Source organism: Ips typographus, linkage group LG11 (genome assembly GCF_016097725.1).
Source record: "Ips typographus isolate SLU linkage group LG11, UJ_Ityp_2.0, whole genome shotgun sequence".
NCBI classification, from domain to species: domain Eukaryota; kingdom Metazoa; phylum Arthropoda; class Insecta; order Coleoptera; family Curculionidae; genus Ips; species Ips typographus.
Window position 1 is genome coordinate 7,332,887 of NC_138432.1, and position 16,951 is coordinate 7,349,837.

The 16,951-nt window shown below is 34.2% G+C and overlaps 1 protein-coding gene across 2 annotated transcripts in view; it reads right to left on the reverse strand.

Annotated features, from left to right (window-relative positions):
• Positions 1-12,140, reverse strand: part of Cph (BCL11 transcription factor chronophage) — a 29,429-nt gene extending 17,289 nt beyond the window's left edge. Inside the window, exon 1 of one of the 2 annotated variants that reach the window (XM_081989042.1) lies at positions 11,556-12,140. In XM_081989042.1, the coding sequence (XP_081845168.1) occupies positions 11,556-11,592 (37 nt within the window). In that variant the 5' untranslated portion in view covers positions 11,593-12,140. The remainder of the gene's footprint in view (positions 1-11,555) is intronic. The other variant, XM_081989041.1, reaches the window with a different exon arrangement.
• Positions 12,141-16,951: the final 4,811 nt, after the last annotated feature.

Consider the following 16,951-nt stretch of genomic DNA (forward strand, 5'->3'; position numbering starts at 1 on the left):
CCAGTACATGGGAACAGAATTTCTGACCTAGTTATTATACTAAAAACACCTTGCCGTGGGGTTGACAAACATCTTGAAAACGGTTCCCACACCCTCAAAAGGCAACTTGTCTGCCGAAATATCTGTATCATTTTTCATTTTATAAACATAAAGGGGTATTGGGGCAAACATTTTGCATTGTTAGTGTCCGGTGCCAAAGGGTTTGAGCGGTCAAGTTCCTTTGCATTCCCACACAACCTTTGCTAGTAAAGTCGTAGATTAGAGTTGCTTTGTCAGTAAATTCTATTTTACGGCTGAAATAAACTCATAAAAAGTGATGCATCACCAAACTTTTTAAGTATGTAATAAGCCAAATGGGGAGCCACTAGAAAGTGCCAAAAAAATAAGGGTTCTAACCCTCGAACTCATTGTCCTCTTCACCCACGACTACTATATTATAATACTCCATCTGCCAGGTCAGTAGATTCATCGTTTTATAAACTACTGAATGTTATCTGGACATCTCAAGGGTCCGTTTAAAGAAATCCAGGAAAAAGACGATATCCATCGCGAAGAAAGGACGACAAAGGGACGTTGTTTTTTGTTGTCAGGATTTGTTTTCGATTTTTCATTGAGCTGTGAATGTTTGGCCGATTTTATTAACAACACACAAAAAAACGAGGCGATGGTAATCTCTTAATCTTGTAAATATGAAGATGCTGTTTGGCAGCCGAATGGAAAGTTAACAGACAAGAGGGTAAAGATGGGTGAAGAATACGAGTAGGTAATTGGTTCTTTATGTAGACTCTTGTAAGTGAAAAGAAAAATCTGTCACTGGATATTGTTTAGTCTAAGTCTTCATCTTTTTTTAAAGAGGGTTTTTGAAATTTTTGCTTAATTTATACCTAAAATAGTTAACCAAAACGAAGTTATACAAAATTGTGTTTTGAGTGTGAATGTGATTTTTTTAAAGGAACATTTTATTAGTAAGAAAAAACTATAAAAAATATAAGTATAATAATACTTTGTTCACATGGACCACTTTGTTAATAAAATGGTGAGAATATGAAAAACCAAAACTTTTTCCAGGCATACATGACAATAATGTAAATAACGATTTTTTTATTGACCTTTTACTTGTCTGAAATATTTTTTTTTGACAAAGTAACAATAATCATTCACCAGGTTTGAAAGTAATCGAGTTAACTAGAGCAAGTTTTCGAAAATGCCTTAACATATCAACACGTGCTAAAGTGCAATAACGAAGATTATTGCTGTTTGTTTAATAAACATGTAAAACAACACTGCACAGTTATTCGTAATCTCAAATATAAGATTTCACTTGGACTGACAGCAACAGTTTTGAATATGACTAGAATAGTATAACAAATTGTATTTTCAAACTCGTTTAAAGGATTATTTATATTAATTTAGTTTCTTTTTATTGTCAAGAAAGCTTTAATTAAGCACATCTTTATTAAACGACATTTAGAAAAAAACTACATGTATTGATGAGTACATTATATACACGTTACCCTTAAACCTCTCATAAGTAATTCATTACATTAAATAACTTAATAGTTTGTAACACTTTTCAAACCAAACAAAATTCGGTAAAATCACGTAAATTTGTTTTTTCTTGTGACTGTGACGTATTGGAAAACATCTAAAAAAGCTCTATTGCTAAAAAATGTCAGAATTTGACCTGAATAAATAAAAGCAGTATTAATTAGGTTAGGTTTACTCCAATCAAAATTTGTTGGCTGTTCTTAAATATGTCAATAATTATTCTTCTTCTAGTGCCTATTCGTTTCGAATATTGGCGACCATCCTGGCTATAATGACCTTGTTGACTGCTGTCCAGTTCTGTGGTTGTTTTTGAATACCATGTCCTTAGATCCTTGAGCCATGATATCCTTCTTCTTCCGGGTCCTCTCTTTCCAAACACTTTTCCTTGGAGGATGGATGGTGTCCGAGATATTCCAGTTTCCTTCTCTTAATCGTTTTCATCACCTCTTTTTCTTTCTCCATTCTTTCCAGTATTGTTTCGTTTTTCACTCTATCTACTTATCCATGATATTCTAAGGATCCTTCTCTTCGAACTTCTTTTGTGTAGCTTCGGTCAATGTCCAGGATTCTATGCCATAGTACAATATGGAGAACACATAGCAGCGCAGGAGTTTTAGACATTTTGATGGCATCTCTTGCTTTTCCTATTCTACACCTGATCTCTTGTGAGTGGTCCCACTGTTCGTTTATTAAGGTTCCCAAGTAGACAAGTTTGGATACCCGTTCTATTGGTACATTTTTAATAAATAGTTGGCAATTTTCTTTCCTTTCTTTACTTATGACCATGAATTTCGTTTTGTTAATGTTCATTTTTAGCCCATATCTCTCACTTACTGTTGTAGACCTTCTATACTATCTGCAAATATGACGGTATCATCTGCATATCGGATATTATTCAGCAGTTCACCGTTTACAAGAATTCCATTATCATCGTTTTCCAGAGCCTCTCTAAATATCTCTTCTGAATACAGATTGAATATCAGAGGGGAGATGCCTATGTTGTTTCATCTCCAGCGTTGATTTTTATGGTGGCTGTCTGGTTTCAGTACAGGTTTTGTATAATTCTGGTCTTTATCATCTATTCCGGTGCCTTTCAGCACTTGTATCACCTTCTGGTGTTGGACTTATGGAGGCATATTTATATACCAGGCATATATCAAGGTAATGTAACATGAATGTGTTCCTACAAGGTTTCTACAGAAATATGACCATGCCACGTAAAATGGAGAAATTTCTATGTTAGGCTTATACCTGCTATGTAATCTGTGTGTATATACTCGTATCAAGGAATATAACCTTTTCATGAAGCATATAACTGGTATATATTTTTGAAAAGTTTTTTGAGTGTGACTTTTAAATTTCAGCCTAAAAATTTAAACACCACCACCACCAATTAAACAATATTACACCACACAATTTTTGCAGCTTTTTAAGAGCATTCTTTCACCATAAAGTTTTGAGATAACCCTTTTAAAACCTACATAAATTCCGAATAACCTGTTCAAATTTACCCTGTATAAAACAGGATGTTAGAATTTAGCTGGTAATGCGTGGCCAGTGGGGAACGGTTGTCGGTTATTAGCATTATCTTATCAGTTATGCCCCGCATATATGCGGACTTTTATCAAAGGTAAATATTATTCACCTACATTGAAACGTATATAATATATCGTTCTTTTTTTAGCAAAGCGATATTTCTAACGGTCGCAGAGCAATTATTTGTTAAGTAGGGCACAAAATAATGCAGTTTTCTTTTAGTTTTTGTTTGAGGTTTTTGTCGAGGGTTTGCGTATTGCATTCGTGACCTCGGTCTGTTTGTGGAAATACTCAAAATTTGTACGTACTTCAAAAAGCTTTAAGTGGGTTTCTTCATATGTAATTACGTTGGTCATAAATGTCTGGCCACTCCAGGTGTTATTGTATATGTGGTTCTAGGAGAATCCATGATAACGATACTAGAAATTTATAGAGTTGACGGGTAAATAACAGATTAACTCGGTTTCCTGTTTAAAAAAAATCTTTCCAAAATAGAAAAAGAACGTAATTAGGCATTACTGTTGCGGCAGTATTGTCTCGGAACGGTTACGATTCTCTTCCCGTTAAACGTGTTAAAAGAGCGATTATTTTTTTGTTTGAAGGACAATAATGTGGTCCAAGAATCAAGAAAACCACTCTTCCGGTTTGATACGCATCGGTACTCTGTCTTACTGCTAAAACCGTACTACCGATCTTTTGTGTCCAAACAGTGAAGAAATGTCCAGGATGTCGCTCGAATTTTACGTCAACTGGGTTTTCTAATTATTTAAGCCCGGTTAAGTAGAAAGTTATCTAATTCATGGTGTCGTGGACGCCGTTGTTACTTTGCTTAATAGGTGAAGAAACGCTGTTTGTAAAGTGGAAAATCCATCTGCTACCCTTTCGTCAATCTGGGCTCACATCCATTAAACCCTACAATTCATCATAATCATTATAAAATTTCCACATAATATAATTTACACCGCGTAATAAACAATTTGGTGATAAGGGACCAAAGGTACTTTTCATATTTACTTTTAGTCTGTTTGTTTGTGAAACAAGGCGGTGATTTGGTAATTTTACCTAAAGCTTAAGTCAGATCATTTGATAAGCGGCCATAAAGTACGACAATCATTTTGCCGGATTTCTTTTGTCCACTTTTAACTCACTCCAAATTCTTACAGCTCCCTTGCTTGACCCTCTTCACCCTTGCCAATCTCTCTTAACCCTATTGGCTCAAGATGTCTACCCCTGTAGTGACATTGTTTTGATGTGTCCAATGAGTCAGAACAACGGTAATACTACAATAGAACTTTGCTTGGTCGACATTTTGTTTGGTTGTACAGCCTGTAATTAGTATTGTTTGGTGGTGGTTGCTATAGACTTCAAAATGGCTTTTGTTAGCTTTTTGTTGCCAAACCAACTTAATCCAGTCTGAATTTAATGATGATCTGATTTGCTGTACACGCATATCATTAGTGTATTCGACTACTTATGGAATAATTCGGTAATCGGTTATGAATTTACACGTTTTTAACAACTCTAAATCGTTAAAACATTCTTTGCATAAGTTGATATTTAAATGACTGGAAACCATACTGAATAATTTGTGTAAGCAATGGACGTAAAGTTTATAGTTATTTTCTACGCTATTATGATGATAAAAATCTTAATTTTGCTTAGTAAACTATTGACTTTAGTTTATATTGTTATCTAAGTTACCAACACGAAATTGCTGAAGGTGTAAGAAATCACGGCTACTTCTCAGTTGCTACATGTAATTGTGGTAAATGGTATCGAAGATCTACAGAAGAAAGTTTCAGATTTACGACTTGACGTGTACATGGAGCATCTAACAGAGGTAGAAAGAAACTACTTGTAGTTGTTGATTGTTGATCTGACAAATGGTTTTTGGGCATTATGAACAAAATTTAGTTTTACTAATCTACTATGAAACAATGCAGTAAATGCAAGGAGTGTTAAAATGTTATTTTTGTTTAGGAAACTAGTACTACCTCTGTACACTAAATTGTTCCAAGATATAGAGCCAGTTTGAAATAGAATAACCCTGTATATCTAGTTTTTAGTGTACGTGTACAATACTACTAGATTTCCTTCCTGAATGATGGAGCATATAAGCACGAAACTGCAAGATAAAATTCCTAATCTAAACGAGCGGTAGAGCCATTAATCGCCAATACAATTCCCCGAGTTCGATACCACAATACGGCCAATGAAAAAGCTCAACAATGACGTAAACCCTTATTGTCGCTAAAACGGGCCGGCTAACTAAAAACTGGGATGTTAACAAACGAAGTTACCTCGCAGAAGCCGGCGATATCGATCTGCTTATCGTTGTTATCGATCTAATTGATGACCGTATACGGCCACTAATAATAAATCTTTTCAGCGAGAATATTGCCTGAAAATAGCCAAGTTTGCGACTTCCTTTAAGGCCGAACAAGCCACTCGAGGACAAATTTATAGGCAAATTGTTCGCGGAGTCCTGTAAACAGAGCTGGAGTTTTTTGCGAGTGTTGCGCTACAGGACAACTTCTTTATTGACGCTGTGGTAATTAGTCTGAGGCAATAAAACCGCCTTAAAGTCAAAATTGAACCATTTTACATACATAAATCGCAGATGTGTAAGATAAACCGGTAATGACCATTGGTAACGGTGGTTTTACGCGGTAAAAGTGCATGGTTAAGTGTAAAGCGAGAAAACTCCCACGCAGCCAGACTGTATTACGATGGGGGCTTTGTAGTTTTATCCACCAACACCGTTAAGCGCTAATAATTCCCTACGTAATTTTGGAGGAAATATGTTGCGCTACTGTATAAAATTTGCATCGGTAATGGTTTTGTGTTGGATAAGGTGCTATCTACTTCCTTTACGCTAACCGCGAGCTTAAATGATATGGTCAACCTTTTAGGACCAACCTTATTAGGTTTGTGACCCCAAATAACCCTATCAATAACCAATAGCCATGTGAATCATTTGGAAAAATGGTCAAGGTGCCTTATTTTCTTCGAATATAATTTGGAGGGTGGCTCATGTTGTGAGTGACCCTGTCCAGTAGTTTAAGGGTGTGCGATCGACCAGAAAAATTATCATGTCTATTGTAAATGAAGGTTTTTAGGGAAGGCCGCGTGCTGTTAAATCGATATTTCCTGTAGTAAATGTTTTAGGGTGACTATCTCAATAAAAATATCAAAATCAAGAATTTTAATAATGTTAGTCCAGAGTCGAAATTTCGATTTGCAAGACATTGCAGTAATGTGTTGTTGATTTTATGGAGAAAAACAAAAATTAAATGACCCCTATATTCAGAGTATATAACGAAAACGCAAAACAGAAAATGGACACTTATCACGTGATGCACACACTTTTTAATGTTATGGTAACGTTACAACTGTCAAAAACCTGCCCATTAACCTATAAAGTTCATTTCGTCGTTAATACTTTAACGTAAGTCAAAACTATCACTTTAATCACTCCACGTTCTGATTGAAGCAAAGTTTGACACTTCTGACGTACAGGTAAATGGCCACGTGATTTTCAGACACTTTCTGTTTTGACTTTTACGTCACAACTGTCAATAATGTGTTTATTAACCTATAAAGTCCATTTCAACATATATTACAACTGTCACTTTGATAACTCCACCTTGTGAATGAAGAACAGTTATGACGTCGAGAATAGTTAGGATAAGTGGAAATCTGATGGTTACAACATTCAAGAATCTGCCTAACCTAACCTAACCTATAAAGTCCATTTCGTCTTTATTATTTTTTCCACGTTCTGACTAAAGCAGAGTTTTACAGTTGTGACATGAAACAAGTCATGTGACCTTCAGACACTTTCTATTTTGATTGTTACCTCCCAAACTGTCAAAAATTCGCCCATTAAGATGTAAAGTTTATTTCGTCTTTGATCCTTCAAGAGAAACTTTAACATCACAATTAATAAGTCCACGTTCTAATCGAAGCAAAATTTGACAGTTGTGACGTTGAGAATAGTTGTCAATACTACTTGCTCTTAAATAATAGCAGCTAAATTTAAGTAAAAACTAGTATTTTTACAAATTCAGAAATCTTGATTTTCACGTTCACTTCTTCTACACTTTTCTTGCATTAAAACCAATTTTAACCAAAATTTTCTTGTAAATTTAAACTACTTGCACAAGACAAGACCAAAGAAAAAGCAAAACTTTTGTGAAACATTAACAAAAATCAATATACAGAAGAAATTACAATTTTGTAGGTGGTAAGGGTGTGATTATTTGTACATTTACTAGTACGTCTATTTCGTATTAAAAGTTTCTTCCCACAATCACGTTCACATAACTGCAAGAAACCACACTATAAATATCAGGCAATAGTGCACGAGCCGGTCATAAGTTGACCCTATGACATTTAGGAAGACCACAGAAAGCTCCAAGAAGGTCAAGAGATGTACCTAGAGAAAATAGAGGACGCATTAGTGACTTTTCTTCTCGTTTGGTTTCGCCATTAAATGTAACTGATCGTCTTGCTTGGCTTTCGCAATTTTCAGTGGACTTGCAGCAGGAAATATTTTTTTCATTATTTTATTGATTTCGTCGGTAATTATGATTTTTACGACCATATACCTGATTGATAGAAACTGTGATTCGATGGGTTAACTATTTTTACGGCAGGCTATAAAGATATAAAAGTGTATTATTGCTGGCAAGCCAACCATACAGTTTGCATGCTTATACTAGTCTCGACTGCATTTTCCTATAATGAATGAGACTTTAGTGGTTTTTCTCCTTCTGAGCTTAATTAACAGCGTGAAGAAAACCAACTGTCAATAATTACACCTCGAATTTCCAAACCCACTTCTGCCATAGTCAAGAATCTCGTGCATGTTTGCTTTTTTTGCTTCACCATAATGTCGCAACCGAAGTTTGGCACCTCGATGTTTAACTTTAGCTCTTTTTTACAGCAAAACAAATACACTTAGTTAAATGGTCAATTAGTGGCTTGCACTGGCCAAAGTAGCCAGCTGTTACTTTTAAATAAATACGTTTGTGTATGTGCAAACAGTGAGTGTGAACGCTCAGTTTTTTTTAGTAAAACATCTTTATGGGCCTCGTAGGGGCAATTAGGAGATTACACTCCATCAAGATCAGCTGGTTATTTCAAATATACAGGGTTATTTATATCGCAGAAAGGTTTACATTTTTTGTTTCTTGTATGACGATTTAATTTGGTAGATTAGTGGAACCGACAATTACCGATTGTGATAACAGCTCCAGTCCGAAGATCTAGACGTATTTATGAGCTAAATACTTGACATCAGCAAGTAATCGCGACTCATCAATAACTGACGCATATTTCCTCTCAAAAAATAGCATTTCTAGACTGAATGACACTTAAAAAAATCATTCAGGTCCTCCGAATTAAAGTACACCCAGTGTGATGTCATGAGTTTATCATCTATTTATTCGAGGGACATGGCTTAATAAACATTCAAAGTAATAGACTAGCAAATATTTGCTTTTCAACACTTTATGGATCACCATTTACCTTAAGCTTTCGTGCCCACGTATGTACGGCCAGATTAGATAAAATTAAGGTGAAACTGATTCAAAAATAATTTTCCGAAAAAATCTCGTTTTATTTGCCAATCTATGCCTGTTTATGGTGGTATTAAAACGATTACGGCGCCGTGATTACACATCACACCATAACCCTTCTTTTAAGGCACGTTTTAGTCACACTTTACCTACCAAAAAAAAAACTGGCGATATTTAAAAGAAGATTCACCCTCGAATTAATATTCAGGGAGGGTAGTTAAGTGGAGGAACGTGGGCTTCGAACGTCTTTTGACAAGGCACACGACTTGGTCGTTTTGTCCACTGTAATTTATGACCTCTTAAAATGCTACCTGAGTATCTGACCGTCTTGTCACAACACAATAGTAAACGTCGTTTACAATTAACTTTACAACTACTAATCTGTTTTGGCAGACTGTTAAAGAAATCGGAAGTAGAACTAAAAGTGCCCATAATGACAAACGTTATAAAGTGTTCAAAATATGGCATCCAAAATGTAAAGCCATTTTCAACGTAAATTTTTAAACCATTGTTGAATCTGTTCTGTTTTGCTTTCTGCATTAATGTAACATGAGTAAAGTGGTTTTGGATAATGCAAGGAGTTTTGATAAAACCAGTTATTTTAAGCTAATTAACCAACAAACTATGATCAGAATTTACGCACGCACACTTTTGTATTCTTACAACAGTCCTAATAGAAAAATTATGTGATTCTAACCGTATTGCTTTTCATAATATACACATTTGTCTGAAACTTCTTAGTTAGCACCTCCTGAATAAAATTTAGGTCAACTCCAAAAGTCCACAAAGGGACGGCTTATTGGAGGAATCTTTTAACCCTTTTGGTCTAGTCCCTTTTCAGGTTTAGGGTGGGCAGTGGTCAATGATGGTAAGATGCGGAAACGGGTAAAAATAGGGCAAAAAAATCTAACGACTCTTTTAATTTGTTCTATTGTTGCACGACCGGTGTGGGAATTCCGTATGTTAATAATCTAACAAGTTTAACGGTGTATTAAAAAACACTTAATAATAGTACACAACCAGGATAGTAAAGAATGTTTTAAAATAACTGATTTTAACAATGTACAATGTTGAGCCTAGTTTATAAGAGAAATTGTAATTTTAACTGCAACTTTAGTATTCACCTTAAGAAAAAAGTGTGTTTATGAAATTCCTAATTTATTAGTTTTTTTTTTTAAAGTTTTGCTGCCTAATGGCACCATGATATTTTTTTAAGTTCTGCTTAGAAATTTCATAAATAAAGCAGAAATTCAATCTTATAAGATCTTTAAACATTGGCGACTTAACTTTAGGATTAACTGAAAAAAGAATTTTTATTTGAATCCTTAGTTACAGGTAAATTTGAAGTTAAATTTTGTTTTATAAACCAGGCTTTATTGTTTTCAATTCCATTCAACTAAAAAGCTAAATACACTTGAAGATATTGCTCTAAAAAAGTAAGTAAATTTGTAAACCTTACTAAAAAATTGACTTACAGCAGTTATCGCTTTTGATTTAGTATGATTAAAAGCTAATTTTTAAGCACAGAAAAAAATTTAAAGCTAAACAGTTCTCATAATTAGACAATCATGGAAATTAAGGTGAATGTCTGGAAAATGTGCTAAGGTTAACCTGATTTTGAAAAGGTTTTGGAACTCTACGGAATATTTATGTAATTTTTGGAATTTGCTGGAACATGATGGTAAATTGAATTTTTAAACTCATAATTAACCTAGATACAGTAACGGTTAAATATAATTTGTCAATATGGAAAAAGGTGTGAATTCACATATGATTTGATCTAATCTTAATTAATGCCAAACATCTCCAAACTGGGAAAAGCAACTCATTTTAAAATACATAGATTTGTATGAGATTTAAATGGTTGCAAATACAGGCAGTCTTGTTGGTATAAAACATTTATAGGACGAAAACATGATTTTTTGGTAGTTTTTAACTTTTCCAAAGGCTTTAACTTAAATCGGTTGCATCTCGGTTAATATTGGGTGTAAAAATTCATTTTACCAAACAAACTTTAGTAAATTTAGTGTTCTACATTTTTGGCTTTCCACACATTTAGCTCAAGTTTCTCATGCTGGTAAACTTTGGTATTGGTAGAAAACTACTTTACTCTGTTCATAATGGTTTTAGGCTAGTTAGACTACTTTATTCATGGCGTTTTAAAACAACAAGGAATCTTAAACAGACACTGAACAATAACAACTAGAGAATATGAATTTGTGTTAAAAAATACAGTTAAATGTTACACAACTACTATGAAACTTAATTCTAAAAAGTGCCGAACAAACGCTTTTAAAAGGATATTTGTTTAAAGTTGTCACCAAAACAACCCAATTGTAAAGCTTTACTCAACCAACATCATAAATTTCTAGAAACTGTACTTTTAATGAAGAACTGAATTCGGCAGATTAAGTAAAATTAACAGAAAATATCTCACATTCAACACATTCAGAGCTTTATCATCTTATGTTAAGGGTTTATTTTATAAACAAACACATTGTTTTCTCAGGTTAGTTATTATAAATATACCTATATCCTTTACATTTATTCTAATGCGTGTGTCGTATAATTAAAGATTATGCAGTGATGGGTGAAAGAGCGTCATTAATAAATTAGCATAACTTGTGAGCTTATGCCCAATCTCTAATAGAATTTACGTGCATGTTACTGACTAGCCAGGTAACTTGTTACTGTAAGCATTTTTGAGATAATATTATTTCTATGCAAGACAAGTGATTTAATTGTAATTGACATAAGTGTCTCAAAACCATACAAATTTGTAAACTTTTTGATAAGACAGTCTCAAGGACAGAAGTGAGATTTTTTCTAAGAGTTTTCAGTAATCAGTCGTATGGAGGTGAAATTGCATTAGAAAGTCAACAAACTTACCTTGAGCGATTCGAACTGCGGGCATTTTAATTCTCATCTTGCTGAACGTGTCTATGTCTTTCAGTTCCTAAAAACAGGACCAACTAGTCCATGGTCCGAAAAAAAGAACAAATGCACCAACGAAAAAAAAAAAAAATTAACAACAAGCGCGTAACACAACAAACTTCTGCTAAATCATCACTGATCTGGCGCACGAAAAAATTGAGTGAAAATAACTTCGGGGGACGACATTCGCCCGATTCAAACTAACCACCCTGTATATAATGTGTTTTGACTTGAGACCGGCTTCACGAGTACGTAACCGAGATGCGATCAGTCGTCCTGCGGAAGCTGAATTCCTGGACCGGTGGCTATCTCAATGGTCCAAACGCGTGTGCCGTATCTTCATCCATCGGCCAGCTTTGAGCCCCATGGATACTTCGGTTAGTTTCGTAGTCAATCGTTGATGTTCGTTTCGGCTACTAGATAGCCAGCGGTCCTGTAAACGTGTGTGTAGTGCGCCTAGCGGTGGTGGGGGCGCTGCGCGATTCGTAATGGTGGGGGTGGAAGGGCTAGCGGACATCCGGAAGTTATGTTCCGGTAAGTTCTGCGGCAGGATTCAAGCGGGGCCCCGCTTTACGTGCCACGGCAGGATTAACTGCGAGCTTTCACTTCTTCGACTTTTTCACTTCTTTATGCTCGTTCCTTGGCTGACCGCCGCTGATTGGTCGCCAATTCGATACGACTAGATTGTTAATTATTATTGCAAACTTGGCTACACCCACTTATTGCCAATACGAATTCGAGTCTTTCACTCTTAAAATACCGTAAATATAATCTCAATATTTGATTCGTCCAAAATTCATATTGTCACTTTATCCACTTTGAATTAATTGACACATATTCATAATATTACCAATTTCTTTGCCCCTTACAAAAAAAAAAATGGGTGCTTAAGACGTACCAAACCTCAATGTTTTTTAACGTAGAATCTAAAAATCAAATAAAATCTAGATACTTTCATTTGAAAAAATACAAATTTGATAACACTTTTTCTGCATTTGGGACTCTCCGTACATCTTAAAAATATATCTTCAACGTGAATAACCCTGTATAACAAGGGCTTTCAGTCAAAAATATAAAAGGTGTGTTAATTTTCTCAAAGTTTGCATATTGTTATAGTAAATAAAAGCGCGTGACGTGCTTCAGATTTTAAGAGTACACATAAAAACCAATTCAACGAAATTTATTTGAGGGAATGATATAAAAAAATTCCAATATGTAAGTTCCTATCTATTTGACTATTTAATTATTCATAACTCATGTTTTTTAAAAGGTGTACCCACTTATAACAATGTTAGGAGTAAAAATAATAGCTATAATGTCTTTATGATGGTAAATTGTTAGCAATTTTTCCTGTGTCAAGTTAATCAAATTTTCGTCGTTAATAAAGTTGTAAAACTAGTAATTCTGTAAATCTATAAATTGTTTTTTATGAGTACTCTTAAAATCTGAAGTAATATACAGGGTGTTGGGTTTGAATTAAGAAAGTTGATATGTGTGACTGACCCAGTATTATATACCCCAAATTTTTATTTTACTCCAGAAGGGTTCCAATGCCCAGCAAAGGGCATATTTATACCAAAGAACCTTAAATTAGGTAAAATAAGCACAAAAACGTTCTTAAAAATCTTAAACTTTTCACAAAATTCGAACGACTGGGGGGGTATTAGAGGTGTTTTTTAAGTACTTTTTGAAATTCAATATCTCGGTAACATGAGGAGCTAGAGAGGCCGTTTTTAACTCATTTTGTAGTATTTTTTATGCTTTTTCGAATGGCGTGAGCGAATTCCTGCGAATCTAAATAAAAGAGTTACCATTTTTCAAAAAGTGAAAAAATTCATTTTTTGTCAAAAGTGCAATTTTGGCAAATTTTTACTTTGCTCTATAAGGGTTCCAATGCACAGCAAAGGGCATATTTATACCAAAGAACCTTAAATTAGGTGAAATAAGCAGAAAAAAAAACACTTTAAAATTTTTCACCTTTCAAAAAAATTGAAAGAATAGGGGGATTAGAGGTGTTTTTTAAGTACTTTTTGAAATTCAATATCTCGGTAACATGAGGAGCTAGAGAGGCCATTTTTAACTCATTTTGTAATATTTTTTATGCTTTTTCGAATGGCGTGAACGAATTCCTGCGAATCTAAATAAACGAGCTACCATTTTTCAAAAAGTAAAAAAATTCATTTTTTGCCAAAAGTGCAATTTTGGCAAATTTTTATTTTGCTCCATAAGGGTTCCAATGCACAGTAAAGGGCATATTTATACCAAAGAACCTTAAAAGCACAAAAAAGGCACTTTAAAATGTTTCACTCCACTTTTTTGCTCCATAAGGGTTCTTCAAACTCGACAAAACTGATCTGGTATCTGGACTATCAGTGTGAAATAGATCAGATACCTCACGGATTCTACATTTGACAAAAGATCCGATTTAAACAATAATTATGAAGACAAAAATTCTAAGCTACAAGCCACTCGAGCAAAAAAATGGCAATTTTTGAGCTGGCAACACTGTAAAAGCAAAGTGACACTATAGTTAAAAAAAGTCAGGTGACCATAAAATTTTCACAGTTTCAACTGTGATAATTTGGTAACTCTAATTTTCAGTCCATTAGGAATGTGGCGGTTAATTATACGTCACGTGACTAACTAATTTGTGCGGCACTAGTCAAAAACAGTCACGTGACTTTAAAAAAAAGGCAATTTAAGCTGTGAAAATTTTCTATTACGTACGAAATAGGGAAAACGAAATTTCGACAAAAGTTTAAATTGAAAAATACAAGTTACGTGATTTTGAGAATGCAAATTTTGACCTGGCAATACTGCACTGTGACCATAAAAAGGGAGTCTGAATTATCAAAATGTGCAAAATCCGATTTAAACAGTTATGAAGGCAATTTGTTGAAAAACTTCACTACTTAACTCTATCTCCAGGTAACTTGTGGTATGTTAATTCTAATAAAACACTGACAATTTTATCATACTCCAAGTAGTGAAAATACACAACACAAATTTTGACTGTTTTTCTAGAATAAATTATGTAGAAAACCACAATAATTCAATAAAAAACAAAGAAATATACAGTTAGTACGGCAACAACCAATTTCCAGTAATCGATCTAAATCTGTCCGATTATTGCGAAGTGCATTGATGTTTCCTACGTCATTTTTGGGTGCTTGTCTGTAGACTTATTTATTAAAAGATTAAGTAACTGTAGAGTTTTTTAATGACTTTCAATGATTTGATAAGATTTGTTCAAAGATTGTTTGATTTTAAGGAAAATTGGTCTAGTCTCTTGTTTTTTCTTGTGTTTCCAGGTACAAACAAAATCAATTTGTTAAGAAACGCACTCCTACAAAATTTTAGTTATTTTAGACACACCTAAACATAAACATCTAGTTGACATTGCCAGTAAAAATGATTCATAAAAATTATCCAATCTTTCCTGGAGATTAAATCCCCGATTATTGCCCGATTAGAACGGCGATAAAACTTGCATTATTGCTTAAAAATTTCAGTTTTGCTAGGCTTTCCAGAATAAAAGCCTTCCCACTGTTGCCCGTATAAACCACAACGTATAATAATTTTGACCCCGAGTATGGAGAAAAACAGTTACAAAATGAATTTACGATGGTCCATAAAAGTGGAAAAAATCAAACGATGGCTAATGTTTGCCCAAGCATTGCTGTGCCCCCAATAAACGCTAAGACAGGAAATATTTACGACGTTATAATAAGCCTCAGCTCAAATACCGACCAAATCCTGTTGTATATCAGGTCAGACAATATCTTATGGTCATAAGGTTCTTATCAGTTTGTTTTCACAGGTTATCGTGCACATTTGTTTGTCTGATGTAGTGGGCTTATCTGCCGTAAATGCTTTTCATACGCCACGTTTTCAATCTTATACAAAGTCATTGTTTCATATTTAATTTAGCGGACATAACTTTCCAAAAGTGGAAAACGTCTGAAGAGTCTGTATTATCAAAAATGTACCTACTTAGACTGTGTTAACGATTATGATTTGCTGATAACAGCAATGATGCACGCCTTAGTCCAAATACCTGCATTAATAGCCAAAAACCAAGCCGTCAACAAAATTTATAACGCTCAAATCGATCAATCAAAAACTAATACATTGTGCTAATACCAATAAAACCTTGGCTACTGAAATGGAATTACCGACGTCCTAAATTTCAGACGGAGATAAGCGGACAAATGCGGTTTAACAAATCGACCGTAAAAGTCAAAGATTATTAATATAGGGACAAAGGATCATAAAATTGACCAAAAATGTTTTAAAATATGTCAAAAAATTAAAACAATTCCTGATCATCATCGCTTGGTCTGCAAAGTTACAACAAACTTTTCACATCATAATTCATAGCGAAATTTCCCGAGAAATTACTTGGCTTTTAAACTGTTAAAAACTGTTTAAAATAATATAATTAATTTACTTTCTCTCTGCTTTTGGCACGCGATTCGCTCCTGCAAAAACTTGAGGGTGACTGAATTAATTTTCCTTCCGTGGCTCGATTCTTTAATAATTCAGAGGGTAATTATATTGGTTGTATTTGTATCTTGTCGCTTTTTTCCTGTGATTCTAAGGGGAGATGGCTGAATTTACGTTTTTATACGAAAAGTTGAAGCAAATTCGTAAGCTTGTCATATATGGCGCCACTTACTGCGTCGAAACCCCACTTACAGGAGGAGCAATGCGTATCAGGACCAGCAGGGGTGGTGTCCACTTTTGCTGAAATTGTATAGTCCAAGTTCCCATGTACCTGAATTTTGCTTCTAGTAGTTTTATTGGGACACACTATATAATTAGAACCTCTACTTGAAAACGTTTGGGTGAATTCTACTATTGCTAGTAACTTGTGTTGTACAGGGTGTCCCAATAAGCCGTGTAGTATGGCTACAAGACATTTTTTTTATTAGTAAATGTGGCCAAGAGAAAATACTAAAAATAATGTTCAGCTTTCTAAATCCACCACTAAAATAAAAAATGTCCAAAAACTCTGAAAATTTAAATGGAAAGGTGTAGTAAAAATCTCATAAAAGTAATCCCCTATTCTGTACGAAGAATTTTCCTGTTTAACTTTTGATGATGATCCACCAAATAACATTCTTGACATTTAAAACTATCACGTGACATTATGAATTCCATTTTTAAGACATGACTTCTACTTGCAAATTTGATGATTGGAAATTTCACGTGACCATTTTTACTGTAAAAACAGTCACTTAATTATAAAATAGCTATTTATGTAACCAGTTACGAAAAGATCGATTTTGTGTAACGAATGAATGTTTGAATTAATTTGAATGAGTTACACAATAAGACATTTTCGAAAC